The sequence below is a fragment of the Cornus florida genome, unplaced genomic scaffold, assembly GCF_030987335.1.
Source record: "Cornus florida cultivar Cherokee Brave unplaced genomic scaffold, ASM3098733v1 CherokeeBrave_3.0.0_Hap2_Chr11, whole genome shotgun sequence".
Classification (NCBI taxonomy): Eukaryota; Viridiplantae; Streptophyta; class Magnoliopsida; order Cornales; family Cornaceae; genus Cornus; species Cornus florida.
In genome coordinates, this window is record NW_026775581.1 from 85,708,371 (window position 1) to 85,726,766 (window position 18,396).

Consider the following 18,396-nt stretch of genomic DNA (forward strand, 5'->3'; position numbering starts at 1 on the left):
GACCCAGAAGCATTCCCAACAGTTCAATCCAACGAGACCTAAAAGCATCGACGACAGTTTTGTCTGCCACCCATACACACCACTCAGCACCACCACACACACCAATCACCACCACCACCACCTCCCACCGAATAAGAGATCTACCACCGCCATCGCCTATCTTCCCCTCCACCGTTCAACTGCCACCACACAAAGCCACACATACATATATATATATATATATTTACACACACACATACAAACACAGAGTGGTTCAAATTACACACATATACCCACAAATTTTTGTATAGTAAAACCCAACAACTTAAAATCCAAACTATGAAATTGGGTCTTTTGATTAGATGCTCAATTGGATAACCCTGCAATTTCTGACAACCACCCACCCAATGCTGTCAACCAATCGTGAATACAAACTCATCATTGAGTTATGTATAAAGATATCGTCACCAAATCCAAATTCAACATGGGCATGAATGTTTTCACTGGTGACATCATCAAGCCTCCCCGTGTCACCTACAAGGCCGAGGAGGCTAAATTAGCAACACTCTAATTTGAGTCCGATTAGAGCCATTTTCGTGCACATATGAGAACTAGGGATGGTGATGTGCGCAGATGAGGATAGTGATGTGCATAGTCATCGTTGGGGGATGCGGTGGCGCTACTCCATGAGAGCAGTGTGGGAAAGCGTGGTGCTTGCAGGGGAGGCTGAGGTGTGGTGGCGGCAACCGCCGACGACCCCTGCCCCGCCGGTGTTGGTGGTGGACTTGTAATATATATATATATATATATATATATATATATATATATATATATATATGCCTATGTATATTGATATATATGTTAGCAGATAGATAGAGATAGGCATAGATGGTGTGATAGGAAGAGAAAAAATAAATAAGGGGCTATTCCATCATTTTGTAAGGTCTGATATTTTGTAATATATTTGAATTTAATATTGAGGGGTAATTTTGTTTTTTCATATGATTTAAGATCTTGTTTGGATGGAATTTCGAGGGGGTGTCATTGTCCAAAAAATAGGTAAGTTTCACCTGTGTGTTCTTTTGGCAAACCTAAGGAGGTCATAGTGTAATTTACCCTAAATTGAATTTACAATGTACTTATGCAATTTTATACATGCATGTATGCCCTTTTAAAATCAATGACAATTATGTAAAATCATCATTTTCATCGCAAAATAAAACAATAAATTAGATAAAGCTGAAATCATAAATTGCAATATCTAAACTAAATCCAACTTTTTAAGGAAACTAACATCGTAAGTCATTAACCAAGAGTTATTCACAACATAAAACGGAGCAAAAACGGCTCAAATTAAGGAAAAAGAATTGGACTTGGTGGCTTAAATCCAAAAACGTTTATGGGATTGATCTTCGTTGAAGAAAGCAGATATGAGGTAATAATGAGAAGCTATGAGTAAACTAAGGTCAATGTTATTTTTGTGCATGTAATAAAATATTAAAGGTGTTAGCATAAAATTACATAATACGCAAGAGCAAGGCAAGGTGACATTTTATTCGTCCAGGCCTTGCATTTGTGCGGGTTTTCACCCTATCCCAACCCAATTCCTTTAAATGGTTTTAAATGGTCCCCAAAACCATTTTAAATGAGGTAGGATGGGTACCCGCTAAATTGTCATCCTTATTTGATGCATGATAAATAAATGGAACTATTGTCATGTTTTCACTTTAATTATATATTAAGTTCAAACAATACACTTTGCTTTTCTTTTCACGGAAAAAACAACTATTGTAATTCAAGTAGGACTACATTGGAGATTGGTGTTGAGTCCATGCCTAGTTATGCAATTATTAGACGAAATAACGTAATAAAATCAACAAAACATCAAACAGTGTATGTTATTTGTGGATGACAATCATGACATAATCTTAGTAAGTACCTTAGTTTTAAAAATAATAATAATAATCTTAGCAGATACCTCTAAGAAAGCCTTAGAAACAAAATTAGAATTATGAAATACATTAGAATCAAAAGATTTCAAAATTATAAAAACTAAAACAAAATATATGGAATGTAAATTTGATAAAGTAACAAATGATGACAAAATAAATATTAATTATAATTTAAGACCAAATAATTACTCAAAATAACTATTTCATTACGTTCAGTATTACAAGAAGATGAAGATAATATTGATGGTGATATAGTAAATATGATCCGAGCAAGGTATACAAAAGATATAAAGTTAGTGGTATTTTTACAAATGAATGCCCAATAAATTAAAAGGAAAATTCTATAAAACACTATTAGACTGGCTATATTGTATGAAATAACTAGATAATTGGGTGTTAAAAAATGTACAATAACAAAGTATTCAAGTAACGAAAATGAGGACGCTACGTTGGATGTTATGAGTTTTAAAAAAATATAAGATTAATAATGAACGTGCGAGGGGAATATTAAATAGTGCCTATTACTGATAAAGAAAATAAACTTAGGTGGTAAGACCATGTTTATCATAAATACAATTATATATCGATTATGAAATAAAATAAAACTTAAGAGAATACATGGCATATAATATAAAATAATAAAAATAAAAAATTATATCGCCCGCTTGATCAATACTAAATAAAAATAAGGATGATGATAATCACTCCTATTTGTTTTTCTCTCGTTACTTTTTCCTCTTCTTTGTATTTTTCCCTCGATATTAACTTTGCTATCACTTGCACTTATAATATTGACAAATTTAACAAATTTGGAAGGATTTATAAAGTACTTTTATTCTAAATTGATTTCGTCAAAATAAGTCAATATTACAAACCAATTCAAAGTTGAGACAGGTTTATGTTAACCGAGAGAGAATTAGTAAAAATGGAGATATAACGAGAGCTTAGTGTACTCCACCAGATTTTTTAATCGCCATCGATGTTGTCCACCACCACAACAAATTCGTAACTGCCTAATGTTACTACTTTCCACCATAGAATTAGGATTATCGTCATGTGATGCGACCCGTGCGTATACACAACCCTTTGAGTTTGGAAATTAGTGTCAAGTGGACATCATACTTTAAATTTATAAACTCTTTAACACCTATATAATGTAGTATGAATGATAAGGGATCAACTCAAGAGATTTGCAAGGTACTACGGAATCAAAGTTGGATTAGTAGGTCGAATAATCAAAGTGAATGGTTTGTTGGTTGAATTAAGCTATGATTAATTAAAAATAATGCAATGAAAAACAAGCTAAAATAAAATGAGGGGTAAAGAATGAGAGAGTGATCTTGGGACATAGAGTTTACCACTACGCTTTACCTCACTAAACAACTAATACTTGTTAATTTAGGGGGATTAAATGTTGTAAATCAAGAGTGTGCGCTATTAATTGTAATACTAAGTGTAGATGGCAAAATAAGCATACATTGTCCAATCAATTTAGTGAGTAGCACAACCTATCAAATTAAGCTATTAACCATTCAATAAACCCACAATCAAAACACACACAAAAATCTAGAGAAATACACTACTTGCACTTATAAGCATGGACCACCAAACAACAAGAATGGATTGTCTACCTATCCAGAAAATTAAAGTTACTATGTTACAATTACACTAATGACAAGGAAGTTAAACTACTTAAACTAATGAGATAGCATAATCCATCAAGGAATAAGTATAGTCCATCAAATAAAATACAATAATAATCAATTAAGCACCATGGATTGACCAATACTAGATCCATTATTTTAATACACATAGACATGCACCAAATGCAAAGAATCAAATGTGAGCACATAATCATCCATTCCATCACACATAGATATATGAACAAAATTGAAAGATTAATTGGAAATATTAAACCATACAAATCATGTGAAAACAAAATTTATATAAACATGAGATCAATACAATATTTACAACACAAATCCCCACTAATTACAAAATATTAAGGTTTAGGAAGCAAGCCTAGGGCCATCTCTAGCCCCAAGAGAATGATTTAGCCACTCATAGTTGTTGTCATCCAACCTTCAAGGGTTTTTTTCATAGTTGGATTCATCTTTCTCCTCTTGGTGTTCATGGTAGAAACCCTAATAATTGGAAGAAGGAAAATGACGAGGGGGCCGAAGGGTAACCCCGAAAAAATGACCGAATCTAACGTAATCAAGCCACGTTAGATTCTCTAAAAAATCGTGAAGAGTAAAAGAGTCATCACGTGCTTAGGTCACCCCAAAAATAAATTTAAAAAAATAAATTGTTTGAGAAGAATATAAGGAAGGTAATTGAGCCATGGACACTGTGAAGATGAACTGAAGAAGGTGGGTATATACAAATATATATATATATACACACACACACACACACACACACAATTACATATATGTTGGTAATAGATCATAAATATTCAAAGATTTTTTTCTACAAATTTCTCAATAAATTTAGGTATTACTCAATGATCTGATTTTAAGAATTACATGTTCATATTGTATTCGAATCACACACAAAAAATCGGGATTTCATAACATCACTCTTTGATTTGGGATTGGCTCTCTCTCTCTATCTAAGGTTTTGAATCATTTTTCTTCTCCAGGAGCAATTCAACCAGTACAGTGATTTAATTTGATTTAACAAGATAAAGATAAGTTAATTCCTTAAAAAAAGATAAAGATAAGTTATCTATAATTTTGGAGACTTCTGAGTTCTCCGGTATTTTTTTGCACGATATACAATCACGTTCCCACCTTTTATTATTATTATTATTTCTTTTACTTGCACGTGATGGGCTCTTTTGCTCCCTCACGCAAGAGGAGTGAGAATCTGACGTGGCGAAGCCACGTCAAGTTCGGTGATTAATTCGAGGGATATATTTCGGTTCCCTATCATTGCTCTTGGAAGAATCCTAAAAAAAAATGTGTATATTCTCTCTTTGTAATCCCTAGCTAATATCTAACTAACCAACTTCTTTACTAAAAATAGTCCAATTCCTTATACAGGTAGCTCAAATGTCACTCCAAATGGTCAGACCTCGTGCACTAGGACCTCCAAATGATTGCACCACGAGCACACCTTCAATTAGGCTTGAAATCTGTTTTGCACGAATTTTGAGGCAGTTCGATCGATCACACTGTTGCTTCGATCAATCGAATCATGGCGACACAATTATTTGGATAAGGACAAAGGCTGAGATATTTATGGAAAAAAAGGACAGAAATGGTAATAAGAATAAGATCAAAAGGTTCGATTAATCAAATAGGAAATTTTCCCGAGGGTAAGGACAAGGGTTCGATCCATCACGGCAAGGTTGGAACGATCACAGTGTGATTGATCGAAAAGGGAATTTTCACCACTCTGCTTCCACTTTGGTCCTTCTTTCCACTAGACTTTTATTTGCTTATTCCAATTCTCTAATTCAGCTGATTTGACTTATTTTGGGGATAAACACCTAAAAAGAAGAAAAACATGAAATTAGACTAATTAACGGGGAAATAAGATAGAATAAGATCTTAGTATACTCAAGATAAATGGTTTATATGCGCCTCTTTCAGTGCTTATCACCACGATCACCATCCATAATAAAATTAGGGTTACATTTCTCTCATCCTCATAAACTCAGCCCTTAACCTTACCAAATCTAAAACCCAAAACCTAATAGAGCCCAAAAGTATTTCGTGTTGGACAAAATTATAATTTATTTTAGTTAAAAGACTTGTCTAACAAGTAATTACTTAATCAAAATTAATGGTTGTGAATGATAAAATATGGGGAAAAAGCATTACGAAAAATAAAATATATATATGAATTTTTAAAAACTAAATGGAGCGAATCTAGAGTGAAACTGGGTTTGGCATACATTATCAAATTTGTTCGGATCTCAATTGAAAAAAACCTAGTTTTTTTTTCCTTTAAGAGTGGAATTGGCATGTGCTCGTTGACGTGAGCCAAATTATTAACTCCAATTTTATTTAGTTTGGACCAAGTTTAAGCGTAAACAAACTAATTTAAATCCAGCTAAATTATTTAATTATGAGTTTAACCCAAATTTTCACCAACTTCACACCCACATATAATTAGATGTAAATTACATTTACAATATAAATTGTCTTTCATTTTATTTTAAAAATATAATTTCTCATACATTAATTGTTTTTTGAAAATAGGAGTAATTTATTGATAAAGATGCCTATTATTAATTTTTGCCAGTTGATGGTTTACAGTAATTCTTTAGAAAGAGTTTCACACGTATGTCACACAAGATATTACTTAATACAGAATATATGCTACATTTGACTATTCACGGACCAAAAGTTTTCAGGGCACTTCCAACACGAGATTCCTCCTTGTGAGGCGGTTGTGTTTTCACCGCCTTCTGATTTTTATTCGATCAATTGACTAAAATACCATCCATCTTATTGGGATCCCCATTCCCGACTGCGTTTTAAAATCTCCCAAATGGACATAACCGTCAAAGTACTTTTATTCGCTGACGTACTATTCAAGAAAAAGAAAAAAAGAATAAATGAAAATTAAAAGAGAACAGAAATCCCCATTTCACCGCTCCGGACGACGCAGGGTTTGAACGACGGCGAGTAGCAAGAAGAAGGAAAACCATTCGTCGACTCGTCTTTCTCTAACATCCATGTATAATTGCTTCTCTCTCTCTCTATGTATATACATATATACATATAATCTATACGTTTTTAGTTTTCTCTATTCGCATGTGTGTTGATTTTAGAGACAACTGTTCCACGGATCTCTGTGTTTTATACATGTCTGAGAAATTTCTGCTTTAGTTTTCTGGATAGTGAAATTGATCTCCCTCAATTCGTCGATAATTCTATAGTTATGTTCAATTTAGCGTTGCTTAATGTAATGAGAACTCTGGAGAAAAGATGCTTTTTATTATTTTTTTTTTCCAGCATACTGTGTGGCTTATCATGCCCTTTCCCTTTTAGAGTGTCAGATTTTTATTTTATTTTTCAAAATTTTTATACTGCTGAATAGACCATGTGTTGAAGTGCTGAAATTTACATTCTTTTTTGCGGAGTATGCATTTGAAGTATAGAACTTTTGCTGTCAAAATGTTGTATTCCCAGAAGAGGGTGCTTTGGGTGGAATCTTATTATTATGATTATTTTTTGATAAGTAAGTGCTTTGGATGGAATCTTATGTGGGTTTTCCTTCGGGGTTTTGTTTTTGGCTTCCGAAGACAATACCTGTTGGAATGTGTATCTTAACATGTCCTTATCTAACAGCTTTAAAAAATTTGCAATAATTTTACTATTACATAGATATACTTTAATTATCGTGTGTGTGTTTTGCTTCAGTAAGTCAAGTGTCTTGCTGGGCATAGCAAATTTCATTCTTATACAGCTAAATGGAACCACAAACAATTCCTCGGGAACATGATTTTTTTGTATTCGACCTTGTATAATTTATGCATGCATGCAAACAAGTTTATGAATGATGTCTTATAATTTGGGGGTTCGTTCACTTTAGTACTTAATATGAGGCTGCATTATCATAAACAAGTGTATTAACTATGATGTCCTTTTAATTTGGGAGGTCTTTGACTTTGTCACTTCCTATCAAGTTACATTAATATCTTACTCACTCACTTTTGAGGCACATTTCATATTTAAGTAGGGCATAGCATGCTTGAATTGAAATGGTGAATTCACTAGTTCTTGTCACAGGGATTCACAGTTGACTCTCATGCTGTTCATGGAGTGTTTAGGGCTTATTTAGTGCCCTTTGTTTTGTTCGATATTTTAATGAAATTCATCAAACATTTATCATCGAATTTTTCATAGCATGTGTTGTATCAGCTGTTGTTTGTTATTATTAATTAGTTGTTGTCGTGGCTGTATCATATTGTGCACCTAAGACTCTCTCTTTTTCTTAGAAGTAAGTAGAACTGACACACATACATAAAAGAAGCATATATTTTAAAAATCATTGAGGATGCAAACTCATGTGATTCGCCCAAATTAGTGGGTGCTCAATCTCTCTGTATGCGTATTCATGATTTGAGAGCGACCGCGCCTACGGTTTCTGTAGTCATATATATTGAGTTTGTGGATTGAGTAACAGTAATATTGGGATTTCCCGGGTTGAATGCATGATTTCTAATATAGTTTACATATATTGAGTTTGTGGATTGAGTAACAGTTATATGGGGATTTCCCCGGTTGAATGCACGTTTTCTAATGATCGTTTACTTATAAAAAAAAGAGTAACAGTAATACGGGGATGAAACATTTTTTACAATTCAAAACTGTAAGAGGCTGCCACATGTAATACGTAAGATAACGTCTATGGTCCTGTGCATGTTCTGCTATTTTGCATATACAATATACAATATGCGATAGTGAGATATTTATGGCTTGAACTCAAGATCAACTGATAGGGTAATCAGGACACTTAACCTTGGACCATTTTTTTTTGATAAGTTCTTAACCCTGAACCATTTATTATTATTTTTTGGTAAGTTCTCAACCCTGAACCATTTCATTTGAACACATGATAACGCTTTTTTCATTAAGTTTTGTTGTTTACATTAAAACATTATTGACTAAACATATTTTGCACATATATTGGTACGAGTGCACGCATATTTGTATAATGCTTTATTATTATTATTTTTTTTGATAAGTAATAATTGATTAGAAGAGCGTTCAAAAGGGGAATGCGTCCCTAATACAAAAAACGAAAGCTGAACCTAAGGGCCCATAGAGTCCAAAAGATCAACTAAGTTAGCGGTAGAGGAGCAAGTTCTTCCTTTCACATGGCAAAAAATAGAGCGAAGAATATGAAGTTTCAAGGTCGCCAAAAGCGATTCATTTCCTTCGAAAATTCTGCTATTCCTATCTTTCCATATACACCACCAAACACAGTGTGGAACTATCCTCCAACAATCGCTAGCGTGACTTTTCACTTGGCATCCTTTCCATGCGTTAATCAGACATTTGGAAGACTGAGGCACTACCCAATGCATGCTAAATAAGCCGAAGATGAGGTTCCAACAATTGTACGCCATAGGATAGTGCATAAGAATGTGATCCACAGACTCATCATCTCCTTTGTATAGACAACACCAATTAACAATAGTATTGCCTCTCTTCCTCAAATTGTCCAGTGTCAAGATCTTACTCCAGACGACAGTCCAAACAAAGAATGCCGCTCTAAGTGGAGCCTTGGAGCGCCATATAGTCCTCCATGGGAAAACAGGACTAGTTGGAAAGGCATAGAAACATGGACCGGACATCAAATCTTCCATGGGAGGAAGGAACCCACAAAATGTCATCACTACCTCTGCCAACTGCCTCCTGCCGATACAACATATCCAGAAGGGCACATGCCTCATCCATCTCCCAATCCTGAAAAGAACGCCTAAAGCGCACATTCCACATAGTCTCATTGCTATCAAGCTAAAAACAGTTAACTACATAGGCGTGTCTATCGGCGACTATACTATAAAGTTTAGGAAAGGAGCAAGACAACAGCTAATCTCTACACCATAAATCCTCCCAAAATCGGACACATCTACTATCGCGAACCTTGAATCTGATATGGGAAGAGAAGGCATCCCAACCCTTCCAAATGAATTTTCACGCGCCAACGCCTCCCGCGATAGAGACTGGACGGGAAGACCAACCACCACTCTCCTCCCCAAAACGACACTAAACAATCCTTCTCCACTAGTGATGTCGTTCCCTACCGAATCTCCACAACCACTTTCCCAATAGAGCTCTATTAAAGGGAACTAACTTTCGGATACCTAGACCGCCTAGCTTCAAGGGCTTGCCGACTTGCTCCCATTTGATGAGATGATACTTGCACTCCTCTCTCCTTCCACCCCAGAGAAAGTCCCTTTGAATCTTTTCAATCCTTTCGGCGATAGAGCATGGGATTTGGAACAGAGATAATAAATAAGTGGGGAGGCACAAGAGAGTGCTCTTTATAAGAGTGACCTTCTCCCCCTTCGACAGATATTGCTTCTTCCACCCTGCCAACCTCTTCTCAAACCTATCAATTATAGGATCCCAACTCCCCACCCTCTTAGAGGAGACCCCAAAGGCAGTCCCAAATAAGGAATAGGAAAACCCACCCCAGACCCAAGAATTGCAGCTAAGGAGGAAATATCCTGAACATTCCCAACCGGGACAAGCACACTCTTGCCAACATTGACCTTCATCCCAGAAACCGCTTGGAAACAAACAAGAATGCACCTCAAATATCTAAGTTAGGAAACATCGGCGTCACAAAAAACCAAGGTATCGTCCGCAAACAGCAAATGGGAGATCTTCATTTGATGAGCTAAATCTCTGCCCACTCTGAAACCCCTGATAAAACCTAAATCCTCCGCTCTCCTCATTAGTCTGCTCAAACCCTCTATGACGATGAGGAAGAGAAAGGATGACAAGGGGTCTCCTTGTCTCAAACCTCGAGAACTCCTAAAGAAACCAGCAGGAGAACCGTTCACGAGAACAGAGAACTTGACAGATGAAATACATGTCTCGATCCATTTCCTCCACCTACTTCCAAACCCCATCCTCTGAAGCAAGTAAAGAAGGAAACTCCAATTGACATGATCATAAGCCTTTTCAATATCAAGTTTGCATAAGACGCCAGGGACCCCACTCCTCAACCTGGAGTCCACACATTCGCTTGCTATAAGAACAGAATCTAGGATTTGCCGTCCTCCGACAAAAGCATTCTGGGATTCCGAAATAATTCCATCCAAAACATCACTCATCCTAAGAACAAGAATCTTGGCAATGAGCTTGTAAATGCATCCCACTAAGCTAATTAGCTGAAAGTCCTTTATATCAGAAGCGCCGCCCTTCTTAGGAATAAGGCAATAAAAGAGGCATTTAATGACTTCTTGAAAACGCCACGAGAATGAAATTCCTGGAAAGTACCCATCACCTCACTTCTCACCACCTCCCAGCTCTCCATCAGAAACCGCATGGTGAACCCATTTGGCCCCAGAGCTTTGTCACCGTTGCAGCTCAATAAGGCCTTCAACACTTTTTCTTCAGAAAATGGGACCTCAAGACCATCTATATCCAACTCAGAAATAGCATCAAAATGGAGACCGTCAAGCCTAGGTCTCCACTTTAACGTCTCGGTGTAAAGCTTCTGGTAAAAGGAAATGATCCTCCTGCGCACCTCATCCTCTCTCCACAGTTCCAAACCATCCACACGGATTCGCCCAATATGATTACTCCTTCCATGAGCATTAGCAAGCCTGTAAAAGAATTTCGTATTACGGTCCTCTTCTTTGAGCCATAAGGCCCGAGATATCTGGCACCACGAAATCTCCACCATATTAGCAATCTCTGCAAAAACCGCCTGGCAGGAAGCTCTCCTAGAGCGCAGAGACTCCACATCCTGTCCCAACTCTGCATTTTATATATATGTAATTTATCAATATGGTCATACACCTTATGTGATAAGTACATATTCATGCAGCATAAAGACGTGCTCACTATGAACAATTTTAGATTTTGACACTCTTGCTTCAGCTCGCGCTCCTGCTCCCGCTTCTGCTTTTGCTTTGTGACTTAGGGCACACATTTGTTAATGTCTCCAATACATATCATAAAAATTAGAGATAAAAGTGATTTTTTTAATTTTTTATTTTATTATACCAGTTGTTTTATATGTTTTTGTTTTTCTATGATTTAACTAGCCCACTGAACTGAATAAAGTCTTTTTTAATTATTCGGGGTAGGCTAAATAAATCCTGTTTCGTAATGTTGTTCTATCTAAGGTCATAGACTCAGTCAAATCACACACTATTATGTATTTACATAATATATCCATTTATGCTAGTTCTGCTCTTCCAATTTCCCTCAATTCCCCTAGATTGATTATTCCCTTTAAATGGTGCAGTTGCTGGTCCTTGTTGTACATGACCAAACCATCTTAATCAATTTTCCCCTCTTTTTGTCTCCAATTGGTGCTATTTTAAATGGTTCACAAATATGTTCATTTTTTAAGTACATTCTTTTTGTTTTGATATACATCCATCTCAACATTCATATTTCTCCATGCTTATTTTTTGAATGGCTCTTATCGTCCCATAAAGTATGGTTGGTCTAATAATTGTTCCATAAAATTCTTCCTTTAATTTTAGAGGTATACGCCAATCACACATGCACTAGGAGCAGTCCTTTATTTAACTAATCTCACTTAATTCTATGATCAACCGTGCTTTCAATTTCTCATTCGTTGTGAGTAATCGAGCCCAAATAACGAAAAAGGTATTCTAGTAAATTTGACCTTGATCTTTACTACATCCCTACTTGTATTTTTATTTCTGCTGAAGTTCAAACAAATCTATACTATAAAATTCATGAAACTCTTATCTAGATTATGATTATGTGTCTATATCATAGCATATTTTTCTGATGAGGGCATTTGTAAAACATTTTGTAACCTCTCCTGAGATAGATAATGTTTCCTTTGATTTTAATAACACTGGTTAACAATCTCATCTTATATATTATCTTTGACCTAGTAAATTATCAAAATCATTAATGACAGGGTGCCGAAGAACTGTGTTGCTAATAATATGTTCATGTAATTGTCTCCCATGCCCGTTCTTATGGGAACAATTTTTAGTTGTGTAAGTGTTAAGGTTTTGAGTAATGAAGATGCCATTGTAGTGTTAACGGTTGTGGTGTAATGGTAACAAGGTGTAACATGATCACGTAACAAAGTGGTTACTGGAGAGCTAAAATATTTTTTCCCCGATATTGATTAATCCTTGTTGTAATGTACAGAGATGCTTGCTTCTAATACCATAATCCAATTACTTTTTGGTATTTTAATAGTTTTAATGATATATATATATATATATGTATATATATGTTTGAGATTTTAGTGATGATTTAATAAGGATAATGGCCACTATAATGAATTTTAAATTGCTATAGTAATTAAAGCTTACCAATTTTACATTTCACTAATTTTATGGCTACAAAATGACTTGAACATGAAAATATACAAAATTTAGTCAAGAAACCACTGTCAAACACATTTCAGTCTTAGTATCACCTGCATATTTAATAAAGCTTGAGTATCACAAATAAATTATAGAAATAAAAAATCAGAATAAGAAACTAATTTATTATGCTACAATTTTTTTTTTTTATAAGTAAGAAAAATTTTATAAAAGCGCTCAAAAGGGGAGCGAAGCCCTGAAGATATACAATATTATGCTACAATTAATCTCTATACTATTAATAAAGCAAATCATAATTGTACAATGAAAAATTAAATAGAAAATTATAAGTTAAAATAAACGAATGAATTTAAAGACTGTCGTAAATCTGCATAAAAAGTTTGCTATTGACAACTTGTATAATATATGGATACAAAATTTTATTAGGAGGTAATAATGTAAATAACTTACCTTTTGAAGAAAATTTGAATTTTGAATTGATTGAATTGCAGAACAGATATGGGATAGTAGTTGCCTAATATCTTTTTAGATTTAACTTCAAATAATGGATTATAATGAATTTTATGTGAGATTTAACCCAAATCGAGTGAAATATAAGCAAAAAGTGAAACAAATGCAAAATTTACCAATTGAATGGACTCTCGGGAACTTTTGTTGCAAGCACATAGCTCAGATGATGTGTTGTAGGATTGTCAGAGGCTAGATTTAAGGTTTTAGAAGTTCCATTAAACAGAGAAGTCTGAAATTTGGAGCAAAATGAAAAAAGAATGAAAAATTGGGCCTTAGTTACTCATCATTGGAAGTGGCTGTAACGGAGCCGTAATATTTGCGAATCAGATTAGGAGCATCGTAGAAGGGGTAAATGTTAACGCACTTAGAGTTATTTTATGTGCTGACTGTTTCAGCATTATTCTCTGGAGCAGCCGACAGCTGTTATTTAAAATTATGGAAAGCGTAAATTCCCTTCTGCAAAGTAACAACTGTTTTGAAATATTTAATCGACTTTGATAGGTTCTCAGGGACCTTTTGGTGTTCAAATTGTTCCTTACAAAATTTGAAAGTATCTTCACTCAAAACTTGTATATATTTTTGAATTTTCTGCATGCCTGTTGCTTTAAAATTTAAGTAGCCTGTTTCGGATTAGATTAGAACCCTTTGGTGCACTAAGGTCTTTTATTACCTATAGAGGCAATCAATTTCGTTGTAGAAGAATGAAGAGTGAACTAAAATAGTTTTAAGGGCAGTAAAGACTAAAGAGTGAACAACAAGAAGAAAAGGGGTTGGTCGTCAAGGTGCTGGTTTGCGTTTGCTTGACACATTTCTTATGAAAGCGTACAGTTTCTTCCAAGGCTGCAGGATCATTGCAATCTTTACGACATCTATTAAAAAACTTAAATGATGTTAATGCAAATCTTATATAGGTTTTAAATTTACTAACAGTTAACGATGCTTATTTATGTTTTTTAATGTTTGACTTCTCATAAACTGTTATGGTGCTAGGGTCGGATTAAAAGTTTGGTCTATATTCGATACTGTGATCACCGATAGTAAAAACGTTTTATTCTTTATGGGCTGAATGATACGGAAAGGTGGAATGTAAGAGTTGAAGAAAAGGAAAAAATAAAAAAAAAAATAGAAAAAGAAAAAAAAAAAAAAAAAAGAGAAGAAGAAGAACAACAAAGCCCCTACTTATTATTCAAGTCATTTAGATATCATTCTACTATTAATTGAAACTGACGTCTCCTTTGAAAATTAATAGATGTAGGAACATAGAAGCATTTATGTGAGCTTATATTACAGCGTTTTCATTTCTTCAACTGAACATGCTCACTTCTTCGACTGATCTCTTCAATTGAAATGTTTTTCTTTATTAATTACGGAATTGCCGAAGAGTGCTAAAGCGATTGAAACCCGTGCACAGGTGAAGAAGAAGTTTTCCATGAAATTCAATAAGTAGAGGAACGTAGAAGCATTTGCTTGAGTGCTTCGACAATATTACTTCTCTAGATGATCTCTTTTTCTTCTCCTTCCAAATATGTTTTAGAAGGAATATCAGGGTTGCTTCCACAAGTTCCTGACTCTCCTATGGGCCCAACCCCCAGACAACTCCATGTACTAGTGACAGCATATTAGGTTTTGGGTAGTTGTGTTGCCCCTAGGTAAAATAATTGTGTTTTACAGCTTGTTACCCGGGCGTGAAGTTGAGTCTTACTTCGAAATATAGGAATTATTTTGCTTTTCAGCATAATGGTTTCAGGAGGAATACTTCTGAAAAATGATGGTTTCAAAAGGTATGAATGCTTTTTTTTTTTTTGTTTGAAAGTTTAAAAGGTATGAATGTTGTTGATACTAAATTTGACGAATTGCTATATAACGGCTGAGAGTAATGCATATCCGCACAGTAATTATAGTATTTACTTATTGCCTAGTGCAGTAGTAAATCTACCCTTAATCTCGATGATTTCATTGAAGAAAGAGCAGGAAGAGAGAAATAAGGAAAATAAAGGGCAGGAAGAGAGAAATAAGGAAAACTTGGCATAGCTACCTTTATTTTTTATTTTTTAAATTTGACTATTGTGAGGAACAATCTTGTTTATGATGTTTAGAAGTTCATAGTTAGAAAAGTTGACTATGGTATCAACATTTCCATGTTCAAATAGAAATGTAGAATCAACCTTTATAATCTTATAAAACCTTTACTATAGTCAATTATTTGCACAGATCTGCTGAAATACAGCCTATATTTGCAATTGAATTGACATCTTGTAGCCAATATAGCACCATATAGTTTTCATTACCGAGATATATTTTTTTTCATTGTTCCCAGAGATTTTTTGGGTAATTGGATCGAATGATTGCTTTGTTGAAACTGTGCTCTGGCCGAGAAAATGAGAGTGAAGATCATCAAGAATGCGAACATGTTTTTACGTGTGCATTTATAACAGAATTTTAAATACACGTGCATGTCCAACTTGTGAGGAGCCACAAGTGGGTAACAAACAAATTTCGTGTCAAAGTTCTTTGGAATGTGGTTGCATGTGCATAAATTAAACTACTGTTTCTTAATGTGACAAGTTAAATTTGACACAATGCATATTGATTGAGACAATCCACCTTGATGTGGTGCTTATATGACACTATTTCTTTTTATGTTGATCTTGCCACATTTAGGAATGGTACAGTTTCTGTAATCTATGTACATCAATGCAGATTCTAGAAAAGTGCAATAAAATGAGGCAGCAAGTTTTTAGTTCTCCAAATAAATAGAGGAGGAAAATATGGAAATATACTATGAAAAATGAAATGAAAAATATGGTTTTCTCGGTTGGTAGGATCTGGGCTAATTGTCAGCAATACTTAACATTGGCAGGCTGAAAGAAATGTGCTCGAAACTTTACAAGGGTTCACCAAGGATATCATTAATTTAACGAAACTATGCATTTTCTGTTTTGTAAATCTATTATATTGCTTTTGTAATAAAAATGTACACTATAGTTGGAGTGATCTCTGAGACAGTATTGTGCTTTTAGGTCTAACACCTCACGATTGCTGCCACTTGCATTGACCACTCTCTGACACACCACCATACCCCACTATCACAAGATTTAAAATGAATCGCAATTTCTGGCAACGCTAAAGCCACTGCTATATGCTATCTACCTTTACCTAAGTTCTACTTATGCCATTAACACTTACCACTGTCACATTGCTCAGTTGTTTCACCTGTCTTGTTTGTGTACATCATTAGAATAAATTGTTTTTTACATGATGTTGTTAACAAGGATGTTATTTCACTTATCTGAACGAGTGGCTTTGAAGGGACCCCACCTTGATATGTGTTAGTAAATTTGATGCATCAATTTGTGTTATATCCATGGATTGATCACCATTACATATGTACCATCTTGGAATTTTGTAATAAAAATGTTTCCTTATATTTTTTTGTCTCATATATTTTGACCAAGTAGTTGCCATTGTCCAGGGTTTTCCAGTAATGGCATGGTTTTTCTGAGACATAGCCTAGACTAACTGTACATATTTGTTGATCATTGAACTTTCGGCTTCAAGTCTGTGGATAGAAATGGAAACAAAGATTGCAAAGGCATCAGAAAGTCATAGTCAAGTTGCGGTTGGCTTCAAGAGAAAGCGGGCAGCCCGATGTGATGAACATTTCCCTGGAGCAAAACGCGTAGTGTTACCTCTGCAGTCTACCTTGAATTCTTCCAATCCCGAGCTTGCCAAGCGGAGGAAATTGGATGGATTTAAAAGCAAGTGTGGCGATTGTTATCTTTTTAGAAAATCTATACTTAGAAATTATTCAAATTTCACTAAGAGTGAGCTCCCTCAGCGTTTGATGTTTTATCAGAGTGGCAAATGGACTGATTTTCCTCAGGACTTTGTTGGTATGGTTAAAAAAGATCTGCAGGTGAAAAAAACAGTCACCGAAGTGGAGTTTGATGGTCATCCGTTTTTGCTGGATTTTTTGCACATGATGCGGTTGGATCTGAAGACTGGTATCCAGCAGCCAATTGCCTGGATTGATGAAGTAGGTAACTGCTTCTTTCCAGAAATCTTTTGTGATGATGACGAGATTTGTGATGATGACGAACTACATGAATGCTGCCACCATGAATGTAAGAAATATCATAAGCATCTCTTTTCAGAGCCACTCAGCTTAAGTGATATCAAGCTGCAGATTGAAATTGAAATAAATGGATCAGATTGTTCTAAGTTGAAGGAATCTAGTGGAGAGTCAAATGTTTTTGTAAAGACAATCCAAGTTGACCAAGAACCTGCTGGCAATCACTGTGATGTAGGGGTTGAAAATAGCCGTGTCAGGACAACTGATGCAAAAGTCGACGAGGCAGTGGGAGAAAATCAACAAATAGAAGACAACTTGATCAGAAGAATTGATTCCATACATGGAGTTTTGAATTCTGATACAGTGAGGGAAATGTTTTTTATTGGCATGAGTTCATATACCAATGCTAGCATAGTTGAAATAGTTCGTGGCTCTAGTAATTTAGTGCAAGCTCGTTTGGAGATGTTCCAGAAGCAGGTTGAAATTACCAAAAAGTATCGTGGGGATGCAAATGTTCGATATGCTTGGCTTCCTTCTTCTAAAGGATCACTGTCTAGTATCATGACTTATGGGCTTGGGCACTGTGGACCATTTGGACCATTCAAATTTAAGTCCACGTATGGCATTGGTGTTCATCTTGCACCTGCTAATTGCACTGATATCAGGTCAGACTTTTCTTTCCACACTGCAAATTTGCAAATTCTGTTACTGTAGAAGCTGCATCATGCAATTGAATAGTGTAGCAATCTTGATATGTTATGGTGACAGAATTAATATCCTCTCTTTGGGTTTTTGTGTGTGTGCTTTTTGTTGTGTGGGGGGGGGGGGGGGGGTGGTGTTGGTGGGATGAGATTGGC

General features: G+C 35.2%; 1 protein-coding gene across 5 annotated transcripts in view; it reads left to right on the forward strand.

Moving 5' to 3' along the window:
• The first annotated feature begins 6,468 nt into the window (after window positions 1-6,468).
• The window catches only part of LOC132282441 (inactive poly [ADP-ribose] polymerase RCD1-like), a 32,653-nt gene continuing 20,725 nt past the window's right edge, over window positions 6,469-18,396 (forward strand). For 4 of the 5 annotated variants that reach the window (XM_059784120.1, XM_059784124.1, XM_059784123.1 and 1 more), the window contains exons 1-2: window positions 6,469-6,623; window positions 16,940-18,204. In XM_059784120.1, coding sequence (XP_059640103.1) covers window positions 17,039-18,204 — 1,166 coding nt within the window. In that variant the 5' untranslated portion in view covers window positions 6,469-6,623; window positions 16,940-17,038. The remainder of the gene's footprint in view (window positions 6,624-16,939; window positions 18,205-18,396) is intronic. The other variant, XM_059784121.1, reaches the window with a different exon arrangement.